Source organism: Conger conger, chromosome 8, assembly GCF_963514075.1.
Source record: "Conger conger chromosome 8, fConCon1.1, whole genome shotgun sequence".
NCBI lineage: Eukaryota > Metazoa > Chordata > Actinopteri > Anguilliformes > Congridae > Conger > Conger conger.
In genome coordinates this window covers 53,438,514-53,458,224 of record NC_083767.1, presented here as the reverse complement: position 1 = coordinate 53,458,224, position 19,711 = coordinate 53,438,514, and the positions used below count along the sequence as shown (strand labels likewise).

The following is a 19,711-nucleotide window of genomic DNA, read 5'->3' as shown; positions in this document are numbered from 1 at the left end:
TGCTCAAGGGCCCAATGACAGTGCAGATCTTATTGTGGCTACACCGGGATTAGAACCACCGACCTTGCGGGTCCCAGTCATTTACCTTAACCACTACGCTAGAACTCGTTCAAACCAAACAGATATAGTGCAGGGGGAAGGAGTTAGACCCTTTTAAAGTGAAAGTCAGTACCATCCCAGTGGGGCAGCTGCAGCCACTAACACAGCCCTGGCTCACACACTCCAGGTCGTAGTTCTGGCAGGTCTTGCTGCACTCGATGCCCACATCCCTGGAGCTGCTGCACATCAGCTTCTGCGTGGGGGGCGGGCATCTGACGGAACGGCGAGCTGGAGGGGAACCCGGGGGGACAACACATATACCAATACATCCACACCCTGAGACAGATATACATGCAGAGAGCTACATACTGAGTGAAACAGAGACTGTACTTTATTCATACAAACTACATGTTTACCTTGATTCAGATTGGTTACCTTAACACTGATATAGAGGACTATAAAGTAAATATCAGTACAAATAAATATAGCTGTGTTGGTTTTCTGTGGAGGTTGGCACTGTTATAGACTGTAATCAGTGGGATGCAGACCTGCATGTCTGAGTTCTGCACTGGGGGGGGGGGGGGGGGGGGGTCGGCGTACAATACTGTACCTCGTGAAGCCGGCAGGTCTTCGGCGAAGAGGTCAGACAACATGGCCGCCGGCATCTCGTTGGAGCTGCAGCGCATGGCGCCGTTCTCACAGTAGCTGCGGGAGAGACGGACAGAGCACACGGGCGTCAGCGCACAGGCACGCTGGCCGTAGGTCCGCCGCTCACCGCCACGCGTTCGGCCGGCCGGCTGCCGCTCACCATATGGTCTGGTAGTCGGAGAAGACGTCGTTGGGATAGTAGACCTCCCCGTCGTGGTAGCAGGGGCACTCGGCCTGGGGAACGCACTCCCCAGATTCCCCGGCAAGGAAGAGTCCCGGAGGGCAGTAGCAGCCCTCTAGGCAGATGTCTCTGCAGTTGGTCTCGGGGAAGGAGAGGGAACGGCAGCTCTGGTTGCAGGGGCTGCCACACTGCTCATACAGCTGGCCGGCTGGGCAGCTCAGCTCTGTAACACACACACCACCGTTAGCCTAAGCTAACGAAGCTCAATATCAATTCATCCTTATTGTCAGAATTTCAGGTTAGGCAGTGGGACCCTTATTCACTGCTGCATTCATTTCAAGCTCAAACTAATTATGTTTATATGTTGGAGCCAAATATCTATTGTTTGAATTTGTAATTAAATATGCAGGGCATTATTAGTTGAATTATTAGAAGGAAGGCTATTGAATGGTGAATGGTATTACTATTTATTAATTTTATTAGAGATGGCTACCAGAGCCAAAAGGAAGTTTCTATATGTAGGAACTGACGCCAAACAAGTTAAGTCTTGTTAGATAAGTCCTTTCCCCCATTTTCTTCAAATTTGGAATGCTCAGTTGCATTCATCAGAGCTTATTGCTCAGAGACCCACCCATGCACCAGAACACGATGAGTCACCCAGTAGCCCATCTGTCCATAACATTCACTTGCAAATGAATCCAAGAGAAACTATTTATATTCACAAACACTTGGGGAAAGTTAGGTGATATATCGCACCAAACTGTATAAAATAGTTAATATTTGCATAGAGATGTTAGTCAATGTTCAGGACAAGCGATGACTAAAATCCAGGCCTAAAGGACTGCCGGAGTAGCTGTGGGTTCAGCGCGGCCAGTGAGCAGTTACCGCAGAACTTGGGGTTTCTCCAGTTGACCAGCACTCCCTTGCTGGCGCAGGCGGAGGCGTAGCTGGCGATGGCGGAGCAAAGACACTCCTGTCCGTCGGCGCACGAGCACACGTCGTAGCGGCAGTTCTTCAGGAAGGGCGCGGGGTTCACCTCGCTGTGACACGGCTCGAACTGCACAGAGAACACCACCGAGCACGACTCCTCCGCGAAACGCACTGCGGGAGGAGGGTGAGGGAGGGAGGGAAGGAGGGGGGGAGGGTAGAGGTGATAAGCTGTGTCTGAGAAATAGTTTGGCTATGGACACACTGAGGAAGTCCTAAAGTCAAAACATATCCAAAAATGTATTACAGTTTTTTACAATCGTTTTCACACTTAATACCATGTCCACTTTTTCAAAACTCTTCACTCGGTGTGCTTTTGAAACACACACCTGAGCACATCAGTTAACCTTTGGTGCAAAATGCACTTCAACCACCAAAACACTTAATATTTCACCCAAAAGTGACTCTTGCTGCCATAACTATAGCACATGCTTTCTCCCATAAGACTGCTTTGTCACTCAATGTACAATGAACTACAAAACACAAACAACTTGGAGCATTGCTAAATACATATATTATGTGTTTCCCTTTCCTCTATTTTTGCATCCACAAATATTTCAAGCCAAGCAGCTAAAGAAACTTTTGATCTGTTGGTTTGCCTCTCACAATAGATTTCATGACTGAGTGTGGTAAATTTACAGTAAACTGTAAATGAATGAATGTTTTACTATATTGGAAACCCAGAATAAAAATTTTTACTGTGTAATGTAAAACAATATATGATAAAGAAACAAATCACAAAAGCAACAGTATTCTTCAGAGGGTTTACAGTATTTTGACATTTGTTCTCACAGTGCAATATACTGTAATTCAGAAAAGAAAAATACAATGCAATCAATTACTCAAAATACATTACAATCAATAACAAATACATACCAAAAAAGCAATATTTTCACTATATACAGTAATTTGCACATATATTGTCTGCCTATCAGTATCAGAAGTCTACTGTTGGCCGGGCCCATCCATCCTGTCCTCTGCATTTGGCCATAGATTTTCATCAACATCACTTTCATCAACATCACATCAACCAGTCATAACAACAAATGTTATCTCTTGTTATACACCGAGGAAAACATCTCTTTGCATGCCTTGACACCCTCAGAGTTCCTGTCAAAGGGGACAGTGAACTGTTTCATCCTGATCTGATGTTTCTGTAGCACTCTTGAAATGGTTGTAGTGCTTACACTGTCAGTGTTTGGAAATATGTTGTTGTCTGTGATTATGTTGTTGCATATTTCTCTTAGCCTAATTGTTGACAATGACCATCCCAACTATTGAATCCTCCTGTTGAGGCGTAAACATTCTTCCCCTTCCCCCTGTGTGACCGCTGGGTCCTGTAGTGAGTCAAAGACAAATATGCACTGATACATCTGCTTTTTCTGGAGACTATCACATTACTGCTGTAATATACACATCAATTGAACTCCTTCAGTCAGAATGCTGCAAATACTGTATAGTACCTGTTGGTTTGCCTGAACATCCTCACTATTGAAGCCACTGTGGATCTAGGCAAGTTTGGTTGAACCCTCAACCTGCTTCCCTCTGGGACAGACCATGATTTACCACATGATCAATGACTGTGGCTCTGATTTCATCAGACACAACTGTTCTTGCTCTTCCGCGACATCTTCTTCCTCTGCCTCTGGCTGCATCCATTTTCCCCACCAAGGCTAAAGAATGCAAATGCCAATCCAAAGGAGGCCCCTTTTGTATATGTGGTAACGGGGCACAAACACACTGAAATGACAGCCAGGTGTTTCAACAGTACATATACAGCAGTAATAGTGGAAAAATCTCTTCAGTGACAACTACATCTATATTTACCCAATATACATGGACATTTCAATGCAAGTATGATCACTTTTTTATTGATGGTAACAAGGCTGCAAACAAAAAAATGGAATAAACTGAATAAACTTTTCTGCTCTCCCGCACTTCTAGGATGAAACAGTTGTTCACTGTTCCCTTTGACAAGAACTTAGGTTCCAATATGAAGTTTATGAAGGTATATGTGAAGGTTTAGGACCACCACCCACATGAACAGATGTCACTTCTAGATGCAATGGCTGCTGGGTGTATGGACATAACAGTGGAACACATCCAGGGCTGGATAAGGCACGCAAAGAGATGTTTTCCTCGGTGTATAGCAAGAGATAACATTCGGAGTGATGATGATGAAAATCTATGGCCAAATGCAGAGGACAGGATGGATGGGCCAGGCCAGCAGTAGACTTCTGATACTGATAGGCAGACAACATATGTGCAAATTACTGTATATAGTGAAAATATTGCTTTTTGGTATGTATTTGTTATTGATTGCAATGTATTTTGAGTAACTGATTGTATTGTATTTTTCTTTTCTGAATTACAGTATATTGCACTGTGAGAACAAACGTCAAAATACTGTAAACCCTCTGAAGAATACTGTTGCTTTTGTGATTTGTTTCTTTATCATATATTGTTTTACATTACACAGTAAAAATTGTTATTCTGGGTTTCCAGTATAGTAAAACATTCATTCATTTACAGTTTACTGTAAATTTACCTCACTCAGTCATGATATCTATTGTGAGAGGCAAACCAACAGATCAAGTTTCTTTAGCTGCTTGGCTTGAAATATTTGTGGATGCAAAAATAGAGGAAAGGGAAACACATAATATATGTATTTAGCAATGCTCCAAGTTGTTTGTGTTTTGTAGTTCATTGTACATTGAGTGACAAAGTAGTCTTATGGGATAAAGCATATGCTATAGTTATGGCAGCAAGAGTCACTTTTGGGTGAAATATTAAGTGTTTTGGTGGTTGAAGTGCATTTTGCACCAAAGGTTAACTGATGTGCTCAGGTGTGTGTTTCAAAAGCACACTGTGTGAAGAGTTTTGAAAAAGTGGACATGGTATTGAGACAAGTGTGAAAACGATTGTAAAAAACTGTAAACCCAAATGGTAATATTGGTGTGCTGTCCTTTTCTGTCAACCTAGTAAAAGTCAAATTTGCAGGCCAAAGAATATACAGCTTACTAACTTATATCTATCTGACAGAGGTAGACTAGCGCAAACTCTTTCTCCTTTCTTCTTTCCTCACAGGTCATAAATAGAAAGTTATAAAAAAAGGATGTGAAAATGTCTGGCCTGTCAGGAAGGATTTTTTTTTTGAAATAGAAAACAATCATTCAACAGCCCTGCTGAGAAAAGTACAAAGCTAACACAAAGTCGCTGTATGAGTAGGTTACTGTACATAGGATAATGGAGAAACTATAGACACTATGGACTTGTACACACAGATGAGCTCATTTGCCATCTGGTTCTTCATATTCAAGTGTTCACACATTTTCCAGCCCTTGGGCTTATGTGTATGAAGACAAAGGGAGGTGGGATGACTACCTCTCTTGGGGTTAAGGCTGCAGGGATCCGTGTCTTGCTTCACCACGTTGTTGCATTCTCCGTTAATTTTCCACGAGTTCCCGAAGCCCTCCACCTGCGTCTCCACCAGCCCTGCGTCCGTCAGGAAGTCGTCGCCCTGATTCCCGTTGTAGTTCCCGCACAGACCGCACGTCTTGCCTGCGAATGCCGGCCCCAGCTGCCAGAGGGGCAGACAGCAGCACCTCCATTATTTGGGTAACAGTGGGTGGAGCCTCATTGTTCATTGACACAATAAGCAATGAACTCATCCACTACCAATGGAAACCTTCACCGTATAAGCACCTGGTGCCTGTGCCAAGTGCATATGTGACCTGCTCTATGAAAATCAGTTGTATTGACACCAAAACATCATTTTGAGTACCAGCAAAACATGTTTTTGACAAAAACGGCTTCAAAGAGTAGTAGGCTGGGAGACCGACACCGGGCTAACAAATAAGTTGTGATCTTACGTATAAACCCTTCAAAACAATATTTTTACTCTGAACTCATTCTTGACATTAAGACATACAGACAAGCTGGCTAGCTTCCAAACAATGCACAACTCCAGTGTTACTTTCACTTAGATGATCCAAGTATAACTAAATGGTTACGTTTCCCCTCTTCTTGCATTTTAAAGCTTGAAAAATATTTTTTTCTCTGAATTTGGCATCAAAACATGCAGATTATGAAAGCCAAGACATTGTTCTATGAAATGAAGATGAAAGCCTAAAACAGCCAAAAAGGAACATTTTTACATAAACATTGATTTATGTAAAATTGGCCGTCACGACTTCCGACTGATTATGATAGAGTGGGTCACGTATAATTGGCAATTTTTCCTGTGTTAGTTGATGGAGTCATGCGGTGCAGTCAGGGAGAGATTTGTCCTGTGTTAGTCCATGGAGTAATGCGGTGCAGTCAGGGAGAGATTTGTCCTGTGTTAGTCCATGGAGTCATGCGGTGCAGTCAGGGAGAGATTTGTCCTGTGTTAGTCCATGGAGTCATGCGGTGCAGTCAGGGAGAGATTTGTCCTGTGTTAGTCCATGGAGTCATGTGGTGCAGTCAGGGAGAGATTTGTCCTGTGTTAGTTCATGGAGTCATGCGGTGCAGTCAGGGAGAGAGTTGTCCTGTGTTAGTCCATGGAGTCATGCGGTGCAGTCAGGGAGAGATTTGTCCTGTGTTAGTCCATGGAGTCATGCGGTGCAGTCAGGGAGAGATTTGTCCTGTGTTAGTCCATGGAGTCATGCGGTGCAGTCAGGGAGAGATTTGTCCTGTGTTAGTCCATGGAGTCATGCGGTGCAGTCAGGGAGAGATTTGTCCTGTGTTAGTCCATGGAGTCATGCGGTGCAGTCAGGGAGAGATTTGTCCTGTGTTAGTCCATGGAGTCATGTGGTGCAGTCAGGGAGAGATTTGTCCTGTGTTAGTCCATGGAGTCATGTGGTGCAGTCAGGGAGAGATTTCTGACACTCACCTTCAGCAGGAGCTTTCCCCGTCCATCCCAGTCCAGCTGGAAGTCATCCCCGTATGACAGCCGCAAGGAGGACATGACTGTCCTCTTTATATGAAGCAGTCCTGTCAGACACACAGAGTTAGAGCGAGGGTTGATTTGAAGTACGTAGCATGCATATTCAAAATATAGTTAATTATTTTATGTATTTCTTATTTGCAGTACGGTAGAAAGTCACAATAATAAAAAAGTGAATATTAGATATTTTGGGAGCTACACGGATGTCACACACGATAATAACTGCAGCGTGTGATCTGTCCAGAGAGAAGTGAAACTGTAGGGAGGTTTCGTCGGTGGCAGATTTGGATCATGTTTGAGAATGAGCGGGAGGAGTGTTATATGCGGCACCGTGGGACAGAGGGGTCTGGACGTCCAGGCCGTCCACCGCCACCGCGCCTCCGTGTTTCAGCTTCACGGTGACGTTGGCCATCTGGTGGAAGCGCAGGGTGGCTGAGCGGGTACACACCGCGTCCTGGTCGTCAGCACACTGTGGAGACAGAGCACCATGAGAGCTTCGCCATACGTTACGTTACGTTACATTATTGGCATTTGGCAGACGCTCTTATCCAGAGCGACGTACAGTTGATTAGACTGAGCAGGAGACAATCCTCCCCGGGAGCAATGCAGGGTTAAGGGCCCAACGGCTGTGCGGATGTTATTGTGGCTACACTGGGATTAGAACCACCGACCTTGCATGTCCCAGTCATTTACCTTACCCACTACGCTACAGGCCGCCCCTGTATAATTATGAGCGAGGTTTACTGATGCGCTGCAGCGGGGAGAGTGTTTGGACAGGATGACAGTGCAGGCGGTGTAGCCTGATGAGGAACAGGTACCTGTACTGTCTCGATGGCTGCAGCAAACACGTTGTCCTGGCAGTCCTGAGCAAACAGATACTGGCAGATTCCGCTGAAGGTGAAAAACTTGTTGTCGAAAGTCTTGAAGTGGGATTGGCCCGTGACAAAGCACTCCCCTGGTGAGGAAAGAATGTAAAATGAAAAGCAGGCGGTGAGAAAGCTTTAAAAAACACTGATTTGCTTGTTATTCATATAAAGAGAGCTCACCACACACCACATTTTTCTGTGCTGATGCCGTGATAGGAACGCAAACAATATTTTGATCCTTACTAAAGATACAGAGTGAATCAGAGGAGTGTCCCTCCAACAGAGACCAAGCTGTGATAACGGCTTTCCTTCATAACAACAGCAGCTCCAGTGGCCTTCTGAACCCGGCTCAGATTTCACCTATTTCCGCGCCACAAGAAGCACAAATCAGCACCCAGCTTTCATTACCCGCAGTGTAAATCTTTACTTCTGCTTGTGAAACACAATCATTTCCCTCCCTCTCCAACACTGCTCTCGCTATCTTGATGAAACGCCTGCCCTTGTCATTACAGACATATAAGAGGAAAAAAGGCCAGGAAATTTAGAAAGGCAACACAATTTGTAGAAGAAAAGGACTTGCCATCATCAAAGACTGGTAGAGAATAGCCACTCCCAAGATTGGGGAAGTTTTTCACCACAACACGTCCCGATCCATTCCAAGAAACCCTCCTAGACTGTGTTACTCATATCCTCAAATCCCAGCAATGCACACGCATGATAAGCTAGCCTCCTAACCTAAGCAAAACTTCAAACAGTGCTCACTCATAAAATGCAGCAATAGTGAATTGGAGTTGGAATGTACCAGTCATCGTGTGGACACTTTTGGTCTCCTAAGATAAAGTGTCAAAACCTGCTTCTGAAGGACAGCATATTCATTGTTCGTGTGACCGTGGGGCTGATTGCATGGTTAATTGATGTGTCTGACATGTGGAACTCAGAGGACAGGGTTGACAGACGGAGAGGAGCAGTTGCATTTGGGCACTAACAGGCCACTCAGACTTCAAGAGGAAATGGTTCAGAAATCCAATCATAGTGGCGACTGAGCACCGCTTCACTCTGGCAAAAGCCAGAGAGGTAAATTAGCGGCATTAATGCTAGTTCTCTGCAAAAACAGCAGGGGTATTCATGCCAACAGGCACGTGATCACATTACTCCAACAACACTTTAGGAGGAAACAGAAAAAGGCAGAAAAATGAACCAAAGAAGGAAAAGGAAGCAACACAAAAAGGATAGAATTACCCTGAATTGCCAAATATGAAAAATAATCTTGAAAGGATGAAATCTTCCTGCTTGTGTTTCTCATGATGACACATCAGGCAATGCCACTTGAGCTAATCCATCTGATCAGCATTTCTACTGCTTTTAATTCAAGTCACATTCCTAATAGCCAATCACTTGACAGACAATGCCTTCTCCGCCATCTAATTTGTTTGCTGCATGTCTGCTTCAGAAGAGCCTACCTAAATTACACAACTAAATGCTGAAATTAATCACAATGTACAAAGAAAGCAAGATACAAGCTTGCTTTGACTAGTGCATTGAACCTGAAGAGGATAATAAAAAATAGATGTTATCTTGCTTTCAAAGGTATCAAAGGTATCTTGGTATCAAAGGTTTCTTTTTCAAGCTTTAATAATTTCAGTTGCTGTATCACTATCAAAGGCCATATGTACCATAAGTAAGTACCCTGTATTTTAATTATGTGTAGATACAGTCAATACAATCAGCTGCAGGTGTTAAAATCAATAAGAAGATGAAGGTAGTTTAATGCATAATCGCTTGGTCTTGGGCCATATGATAGGTATGGGAGTGAATATATGATGAATAGGACCGCAGAACTCACCTGGACAGCCTTCATTGGTGCACTCCCATGAGCCATGTCGACACACACTGTACAGAAGAATGAAGATAATGTTAAATATCTTAAATAAAAACCAGGAAAAAAAAAGTCCAGTGTGTCTCTCAGGTCAGTGAGCAGGTAGTGGTGTCAGACTGTGTGAAGGAGAACTGTTCCTCACCAGGTGTTGCAGTCCTGCGGGATGCTGGACCCGGGAGGGTAGCGTCGACCTGTGTGCATGCAGGAGCACTGCGAAACATCCACACAGCGGTCCCCTTCCAGAATCTTCCCCGCTGTCAATCAAACATGCAGGGAAGCAGGGCAGTGAGTGTAGTTCATACACACACCCCCCTCCCCAATACAAATACGCATACACACACACATACACACACATGCACACATGCACGCACACACACGCACACATGCACACACCCATGCACATGCACACACACACATACACACACATACACACACACACACACACAAACACACACGCACGCACAACCCACCCCCCCCAAACACAAACACACGCACACACATGCACACACACACACACACATGCACACATTCACACACCCACGCACGCACACGCACACACACATGCACACACAAACACGTACACCCCCCCCCCCCCAAACACACACATGCACACGCACACACAAGCACAACCCACCCCCCCAAACACAAACACACGCACACACATGCACACACACACACACATACATGCGCACACAAGCACACACACATGCACACATGCACACACTCACTCAGCCTGTTTCCGCTCACCTGGGCAGGTGCAGCCATCCACACACTCCTCCCTGCAGACCTCGTGGATGTTCAGGCTCTGGCAGGTGCTGGAACAGGGGCTGGTGCACTCGCTGTACTGCATTCCTGTCGGACAGCTGGGAGCTGAGGACAACATCACATTATAAAACCCCACTCTGCACCTCTCCACCATCCCCAACTCTACCCGCTCGCACTGAGACACATTGACATTTGTCTAAAGCAACTTGTATAAGCAGTGTATAAAGACATCCTTGCACTGCACAGCTGTAAATGTTGATAAATGCAAAAACGCATTTATCACGCATGGCAAGTGCACCTATTATATCATTCCGCAAAATAGCCCAGGTGTTATCTCCGGGAGTCAGACGGCAGTACGGTGGGGCGGGACTCACAGCACAGGCTGTGGCTCTGCCAGCCGTGGAGGGGCAGGCCGTGCCCGGCGCAGGAGCGGGCGTACTCCAGGAAGGCCTGGCACCGGCAGGCCTGGTCCTCCGCGCAGTGGCAGGCGTCCTCCTCGCAGAGCAGGGCGAAGGCCTCGGGGTCCACCACGTGGGCGCAGCGCAGGAAGGAGGGAGCCCTCCGCAGGGCGTCGCAACTGGATATCACATCCTGCACAGAGGGAGAGGGAGAGGGACAGAGAGAAAGAGAGAGAGGGAGAGAGAGAGAGAGAGAGGGAGAGAGAGAGAGTGAGAGAGAGAGAGGGAGAGGGAGAGAGAGAGAGTGAGAGAGAGAGAGGGAGAGAGAGAGGTTCAGAAAGAAAGAGGGAGAGAGAGAGACGATGGAGAGAGAGAGGGACAGAGGAGAGGTGGAGAAGGGGGGATGAGAGACAGGGAGAACAGGGAGAGAGACAGAATGAGAGAGAGAGAGATGGAGAGAGAGAGCCAGCGAGAGATAGAGAAAGGGGAAGGAGGGGGGGTGGGGGGGGTGAGGGAGAGAGATAGACAGAAAGTGAGAGAGAGAGAGAGAGAGAGAGATGAGCAGAGAGAGAGATATGATTCATTAGAGACCTCATAATAAGTAATTAGTCCGCTTATTAAACAAACCCTTCTGATCCCTGAGGAGCTGAGCAGCAGGGCCAGTTTGTTATTGTACAGAACTGTACGGTGCAATTTACTATAGAGCAGTTTATTTTGATATACTATGGCTGAGTGTGGTGTGGCGTTGTGAGGCATGATTGGGCATGAAATTATATTTTGTACTGTGAGATAAAGTTTGATATACTGCACTATAGTGTAATCTGGCTCTATACATTATGATTTGGCACAGTATGGTACATATGCATTGGTGTAGTATGGTACTGGTTGGTATTGTGGTGTATAGGTGTATAGTAGGGGAGGATTGTCTCCTGTCTAATCAACTGTATGTCGCTCTGGATAAGAGCGTCTGCCAAATGCCAGTAATGTAATGTAATGTAATGTAATAGTACAGCATGCTTTGGTACAGTTTAGTGGCATCTACCATACTGTATCAAAGCATATGACATGTACCATACTGAACCAAACCAGGCTGTACTATAAACCACTATGCCAAACTGTATCCTACTGCACCAAAGCATAGAACATGTACAATACTGAATCAAACCATCATGTCACACCACACAAAGTACAGCAGGGCATATGTATGGGACAGTATTGCGGTGTATAGCACAGCATGCTTTGGTATGGTTTAATACGGTACAGTATGGAATGGCACGGTGTGTTTGGCACACTCACTGCTGCAGTGGCTCCGGATGCGTTGCAGGTCTTGCTGGGGGGAGACACGCGTTTGCAGGGCTTGCCTGCTTCATGCAGGGCCCAGGAATTGGCGAAGTCATAGCTGCTCTCTGTCAGGAACCCTGCAGGAAGTGAGCATAGACAACAGCCGTCAGCCAAAGTGTTCTTCCTGCACCGTAAAGCTACTGCAAGGCTTTACTGGAGTTAGTTGTTTTAGTGTTACGAACAGGTTGTGAATACATACGCACTTAAATATGGGTAGTAAATATGAAAGCAACAGATGGATACTGACATCACATGAGTGAATACATAAAATAACTGCAAAATAAAAAAACAACATGCATATATCACATATGGGTGCAAACTATGTCATAGCCTTGATGAACACATAAAATGTGAGCAATCGGAAAAAAATACCTCCATGCTTACAGTTTTTTACAATCGTTTTCACACTTGTCTCAATACCATGTCCACTTCTTCAAAACTCTTCACACAGTGTGCTTTTGAAACACACACCTGAGCACATCAGTTAAGTTTTAGTGCAAAATGCACTTCAACCACCAAAACACTTAATATTTCACCCAAAAGTGACTCTTGCTGCCATAACTATAGCACATGCTTTCTCCCATAAGACTACTTTGTCACTCAATGTTCAATTAACTACAAAACACAAACAACTTGGAGCATTGCTAAATACATATATCCAGCCCTGGATGTGTTCCACTGTTATGTCCATACACCCAGCAGCCATTGCATCTAGAAATTACATCTGTTCATGTGGGTGGTGGTCCTAAACCTTCACATATACCTTCATAAACTTCATATTGGTACCTGAGTTCCTTGACACCCTCAGAGTTCCTTTCAAATGGGACAGTGTACAACTGTTTCATCCTGATCTGATGTTTCTGTAGCACTCTTGAAATGGTTATAGTGCTTACACTGTCAGTGTTTGGAAATATGTTGTTGTCTGCAATTATGTTGTTGCATATTTCTCTTAGCCTGATGCTGTTGTTGACAATGACCATCCCAACTATTGTATCCTCCTGTTGAGGCGTAAACATTCTTCCCCTTCCCCCTGTGTGACTGTGTGAGGTAACCGCTGGGTCCTGTAGTGAGTCAAAGACAAATGTGCACTGATACATATGCTTTTTCTGGAGACTTCTCAAATCACAGTACTGCTGTAACATACACATCAATTGAACTCCTTCAGTCAGAATGCGGTAAATACTGTATAGTACCTGTTGGTTTGCCTGAAAATCCTCACTATTGAAGCCACTGTGGATCTTGGCAAGTTTGGTTGAACCCTCAACCTGCTTCCCTCTGGGACAGACCATGATTTACCACATGATCAATGACTGTGGCTCTGATTTCATCAGACACAACTGTTCTTGCTCTTCCGCGACGTCTTCTTCTTTTGCCTCTGGCTGCATCCATTTTCCCCACCAAGGCTAAAAAATGCAAATGCCAATCCAAAGATGGCCCCTTTTGTATATGTGGTAACGGGGCACAAACAACAAACACCTGGGTAGGTTGTTCACTGAAATGTCTTATGGGAGACAGCTTTTGTGATTTGTTTCTTTATCATATATTGTTTTACATTACACAGTAAAAATTGTTATTCTGGGTTTCCAATATAGTAAAACATTCATTCATTTACAGTTTACTGTTTACCACACTCAGTCATGACATCTATTGTGAGAGGCAAACCAACAGATCAAAAGTTTCTTTAGCTGCTTGGCTTGAAATATTTGTGGATGCAAAAATAAAGGGAAAGGGAAACACATAATATATGTATTTAGCAATGCTCCAAGTTGTTTGTGTTTTGTAGTTCATTGTACATTGAGTGACAAAGTAGTCTTATGGGAGAAAGCATATGCTATAGTTATGGCAGCACCAGTCACTTTTGGGTGAAATATTAAGTGTTTTGGTGGTTGAAGTGCATTTTGCACCAAAGGTTAACTGATGTGCTCAGGTGTGTGTTTCAAAAGCACACTGTGTGAAGAGTTTTGAAAAAGAGGACATGGTATTGAGACAACGTGTGAAAACGATTATAAACAATTATTAATCTTCACAAACACAAGAGAAAAAAGGGTGCTGTGTGAAATAAGGGAATGTTAAATCACAAGGTAGATTGGTCACTGTAAGGCAAAGCTATTTTCCCAAGAAAGGGAAACGCCGTTCCTTTATCACAAAGTGATAGTAAATGAGGTTAACCTGTTTCAGTTGAACTGTGGGATTGAAACGCAACAAAAGCTTCCAGTCACACACAAAGACAGCAGTAGGGCAATCAACTACTACCGCAAACTGCATAAACGAGATAGTAATCAGTCTCTCTGTCAAATAATATTTGCTTATTTCTCATTATCTTCTACTCTGAAATGTTTCCCGGGCTCTTTTTGGCAGTCTGTATCTGCACTTGTGTTTATGGTTGCAATTTGAAGTACTCAGCCATGATTTGCATAGCTGTTGCGTGCGTGCATGTACGATTTCAGATGTGAAGTGACACTCCTGGTCTTATTCCCTCCGTCTGCCCTGAGACCGATCGCCCACCTTCCTGCGCGGTGTACTCGTCCTCCGTCAGGCCGTTGAAGTTGCCGCACAGCCCGCAGGTCCGGTTCGTACGGTGCTTAGAGAGCAGGAGGTTGATGTTACCGCTGCTGTCGATCTTCACCTCAAAGCCAAACTCCTCACTCCACAGCTTGTAGTAGCCCAACTCCATCCCAGCAAATATGGTGCTGGAGGCGTAGGGCAGGGGCAGCCTGGGAAAGAGAACTTGGCACTGAGTCTCTGGGACCGCTAGTTAATATGCAGATGCAAATACAGAAATACTGTATATACTGTACATATGTATTGTATGTACATATATATACACAAATCAATGCACATACGCATACATACACACAGTCCCACTCATGCATAATCGCACAGACAAACACTGAAGCAAACCATACAGTATACATGCATGTATACAGTGCACATGCACACACATGTGCAGCGCCTGAACACACACACACACACACACATATACACTCTTAACCCCTATCGTCAGTCTGAGAAAAGGCAGCGTTGGAACAGGAAGGTGCAGGGGAACTAGTTTCACAGGGTAAACAAACAGCTGGTTTCCCCTGCAGCATTTGTTCAGCGCTGATACAGCCCAGCGCTCTGTGTCAGCAGAACTGGGAGGCAGGGAGGAGCAGCACAGGGACGGGGGCAGAATGAGGGTGCATAACTTCAGAGCAGGTAAACAGTGGCATCGTTAAGAGCATGCAGCTATTATGTCCAGACACCTGGGGGTTGTAAAAATCAGCAGGACACGGCAGCGCTTAGGGCTCAGACAAGCTCTACTCAGTTTGAAGTACCAGCTTTGTGGAGAGTCAGATTGGCAGGTTTGAAGGTATTTACCAGGTGGTAGGGTGGCATATGGTAGTGGTTCAGGAAAATGAGATTTAACCAGATGGTCACAGGGATTAGAACCAGTTCGTTAAAAATACAGCCATGAATATGGCTAATATGTAGAAGCTATGCAAGTCACCCAATGACATAAACGATGTAGTGTAGCGTAAAAGGGCTTCATGTTGATGGGACAGATCTACAGTATAAGATCCATTGTAAGGATCATGACATCACTGGACAGCTGGAGTGAAAGAGACAGAGCGGCGTGCTTGCTGTTAATGGAGGAGACGTCTGCAGTTCTGTACCTTTTCTCTCCCTGCATGAGGCTTCCGTCCACAGACAGGTGAAGCTCAAAGAACTCTCCCAGGTACACCGTCACACCCCTCCTCTTCCCATGTCGGAAGTCACCTGCGAGGGGCCAAAAAAAAACAACCATTCAAAACTGAACACAAGTCTACCAACGCCATAGAGTGAATAAATGGGTGTGACACGGACTGTGTGGAGGAGGCGTCGTGATCGAGGCGAGGCAGCCCCAGTGTCCATACCCAGCAAGGAGAAGGACCGGCGGTGGCAGTCCCCGGCCAGCATGTAGCTGCAGTCTCCGGGAAAGTCGTACAGAGCCCCGTCAAAGGTGTGAACGTGGTGCTGACCGAACAGGCTGCAACGGCCGGTCAGAGCCTTCCCTTCCGCCCCGCAGAGCCACAGAACTAACGCCCAGCCTGAACCAATGAAGAGGGGTCAGAACGTGAAAGACTGAAAACAAGCGAGACTGAAAACAAGCCAATGTGCAACAGAAGTTGACTGAACACAGACTGCGAATTATAGCATGCGAGCAACTTCCATTTTAACATACTGATATTCATCCCTCTCATTTAAAAGAACATTTTGGCTTTTTTGTAATCAATGATAATCTATAGCTGTGGTTCTCAAACCTCTCCTAGGGTACCCCCGGCCAGACCTGGGTATTTGATATTCCACCTTGAGCACACCTGATAGTCCTTGATTAGTTTAATCACATAGGTGTGCTTAAAATGGAACACATGAAATACCTGGATCCAGCCGGGAGAAGTTTTGGAACCACTGACATACCGCAATAAACGTAGACATACTGTACTGTAACAAACTGATACATCATGCAGCAAAAGTGCTGAACTCAACTCTTCTTGACTTAGTGATTATCGAGAAGACTGACCTGCTCTTTCCTGGCGGCAAAAGGCCAGGGAAAGGAAGGATCTGGACAGACTGTCCCGCTCAGCAGCACATTTAGCATACACCCACCTGCTAAGTGAAACAGTAACGTCCATGATAGCCCGTCCAAGCTGTGCCTTCCCATCTGCAAAACAGTCACAGAGAAATGTTAGAGACTGACATTTTATATTTCCAGTGTATTTTCTCACCAGTGTCTTTCTTCCTGCGTACAAATACACACAGACAGACAGACTCATGCACACACACAAACACAGAGTGAGAGAGAGACTGTTTCTTCTACTATCCTCTATCTTATACGCTGTAAAGTGTCATTTGGTTTTGAGAAAGGCATTATATCAATACAATTTATTATTATTATTATTATTATCGTATTACAGGTGTCATGAGGCTATTCCACCCATATGCTGAAGTTGTTCCCATTTCTGCTCCTGAAGGACATATGTTTTACGTGCTTGTACTGTTTATTGACAAATGAATCATTTTCAAAATATCTGCTATCTCTGTTTGGACAGTTTTTATCAATTCTCCGAACCCAATCCGCCATGACTCATACCAATGCCACAAAGAATGGAAGAATGCCAACATACCATGCTGAAAGATCCCTCATGCCCTAGAATCCACCCCTGCAGATCATCAAGCCTCTGCCGTCCTGGTGAACCGTCCTTGTGTGCACGTTTGAGGTGTTCCCGCTGATGTTCCCTGTCTTCAGTGTGCAACACTCATAGCCCTGCGTTCAGAGAACTCTGGGAAGAAAGGAGCAAATGATATGGTTTTATACACGACAGGAAGCTCTGGCCCCTCCCTGCTGAAATGTTGGGGGAATGATGGCATGAGAGTGTTATATCCGTCCCCCCACGCTGGTACAATGGGGCAGACATGCCCTGCTGCAGAGGGCTGCCTGCATAAAACGCCAGGAGGAAACAATGGAAGGAAACAGGGGATTAAAAGGAATTGATAGATTTGTCTCAGAATTAAAGATAAGAGAAAACTGTTTTCAAGATTGTTGCCAAGAAAAACACTCCAGAAAAACAGAACATAACTTTGCCTGCTGGAAAGAAAAGACAAGATGGAAGAAACACTGTGAGAAAAAACAGAGACATGTCTAATACATTAAAATATTCATATTTGATTAAATATTTTCCAGTATAATTCCGGTGAATGCCATGTTACGGGATTATATACACTCAGCAACAACTTTATTAGGTAGACCTATACACCAGCAAATATCTAATCAGGTAAACATTGACCGTGGAATGATTGTTTGGGCCAGAGGGGGTGGTTTGAGCAAAAATGCTGATCTCTTGGGATTTAGATGTGCAACAGTCTCTAGATGATGGTGTCTCACAGAGAATGGTGTGGAAACCAAAAAAATCCAGTGAGCAGCAGTTCTGTCAGTGATAATGGTCTGATAGGTCAGAGAAGAAGGGCCAGACTGGTTCTAGCTGATAGGAAGGTGACAGTAACTCAATTAACCACGCGTTACAACAGTGGAATGAGGAACAGCATCTCTGAAATGTCAAATGTGGATTGGCTACAGCCAATAAGTATGACATTACCTGTGCTATCTGTTGAAGACTGCGAAACCATCTTCAGCCTTTAATAATGTGTGATAATGTAACATATGTACATAGTAGTGTAGCGTCATAGGCTGGTGTCATTGGTAAAAAAGGCTACATTGAATAAACTGGATCAAAAACTTGATCCACCATCAAATCAGAAATTCATCATGAAATTGATACTCCATGGTAAAATACTACAGTAGAATACATTTTCCTCTTACTAAGTACATTTGAGAAACAAAGTGAACATTTTACTGTGCATTACAAGAATAGCTTTTTTACCAAAACTGACAATAACAAATGGAACGAGCTTAATTACAATGTGTTTGCCATCTGTAGGTGGGGTCAAAACAAAAGGTTATCTTGAACCTTACTGAGGCGGTGATTAATTGACATGAATCACTGCGTTCACATCCTGAATGTTCCACAAACATCTCGCAGCAGATGAAAATTACAGGCTGAAAAAATGGCCTCTCAAAGTTAGTGTAATTCATTAAAAAAACGGTCACAAAACACCCAATACAGATTAAAATTACGCAGTGGTCTGTAGGCCGATATGTGCAGCTGTAGTCATGGCTGGCTTTACATGAGAGTTATGGTTGGTTTTGCATTTAATTTACACGTTGTGAATGGGTGAAGCCCCATTGATATGTGCACAGTCGGTCACTGGGATGCTGTGACCTCGGGCGGTGTCGGAAACACAGTGTTTGTCTGCGTGCGTGTCAAAGCTGCGGCCTCACAGTGTCGCTCAGTCAGAATGGAATGAAACGGCCTTTGTTGCCGTCTGAGGAAAAGCCGTTTTAGCTGGAGCCTGACCCCCCGCCCCTCACTCCTCCCCAGAAAAGGCTCCTGCCTCCTTAAATGTTTTTGTGGCGAACGCGCAGTCATTCCAAGAGGAGAAAAAGCGTTTTTGAAGAGTGGCTTTGTGAGAGATAGTCAACCCGCCAGGATAGAAAGCTGTGTTGTTTGGGCAAGGCACAAATAAAGCCTTTTATAGAGGCCTTAAAAGAGCATTATACCAAGCTTTTCAGGATAAAATGTGCACTGCCACAGATAAAATATACTGCTCCAGCTGCAGGCTCGGGAGGGGTTTCAAGCCGAGATTTATATTCAACAGAAACCCCTCTCTGTTAAACTTTCTATAAAATGTTGCTTTTCTTTTGGTCTTGTCGTCATAATTGCACTCTGTGGTGCATATGAATTTGACTGACAAATAGGATGTTTAATTAAAAAGACAAAAGTTAATGATATTAAAAATTCTGATTTGTAATCTTTTAAAATCATTTTTAGCTTTCATTACTTGGTTTGTGCAAGACCTCAGCTGGCTGTTCGTAGAAGAACACAATCCAAACAGTGAGTGCACGAAACAGTCCCATCCATCATAGGCCCAAGGGTGGCTCTGCCGCTTCTGGATGTGGGTGGAGCAGCACTCTGGGTACTTTTGTGATATTTTTTTGAGGGAGAGAAGAAAAAAAGAAAAGAAAAACTGTGGTGACAATGCTTTACTCATTCCTCATCCTTCTGATGCCAAGTTAAACATCCCTCTCTTCAATCAGCACCAGAGCAC

The 19,711-nt window shown here is 44.6% G+C and overlaps 1 protein-coding gene across 1 annotated transcript in view; it reads right to left on the bottom strand.

Annotated features, from left to right (window-relative positions):
- vwf (von Willebrand factor) overlaps positions 1-17,328 on the bottom strand; it is a 36,894-nt gene extending 19,566 nt beyond the window's left edge. The window contains exons 1-18 of the mRNA XM_061252612.1: positions 17,173-17,328; positions 16,655-16,709; positions 15,922-16,095; positions 15,682-15,784; positions 14,534-14,742; positions 11,984-12,105; positions 10,664-10,880; positions 10,272-10,394; positions 9,667-9,778; positions 9,492-9,538; positions 7,601-7,737; positions 7,113-7,251; positions 6,729-6,829; positions 5,240-5,435; positions 1,754-1,969; positions 848-1,091; positions 650-744; positions 173-327 (exon numbers count right to left, since the gene is read on the bottom strand). Of these exons, the coding sequence (XP_061108596.1) occupies positions 173-327; positions 650-744; positions 848-1,091; positions 1,754-1,969; positions 5,240-5,435; positions 6,729-6,829; positions 7,113-7,251; positions 7,601-7,737; positions 9,492-9,538; positions 9,667-9,778; positions 10,272-10,394; positions 10,664-10,880; positions 11,984-12,105; positions 14,534-14,742; positions 15,682-15,784; positions 15,922-16,095; positions 16,655-16,709; positions 17,173-17,175 (2,448 nt within the window). The 5' untranslated portion in view covers positions 17,176-17,328. The remainder of the gene's footprint in view (positions 1-172; positions 328-649; positions 745-847; positions 1,092-1,753; positions 1,970-5,239; positions 5,436-6,728; positions 6,830-7,112; positions 7,252-7,600; positions 7,738-9,491; positions 9,539-9,666; positions 9,779-10,271; positions 10,395-10,663; positions 10,881-11,983; positions 12,106-14,533; positions 14,743-15,681; positions 15,785-15,921; positions 16,096-16,654; positions 16,710-17,172) is intronic.
- Positions 17,329-19,711: the final 2,383 nt, after the last annotated feature.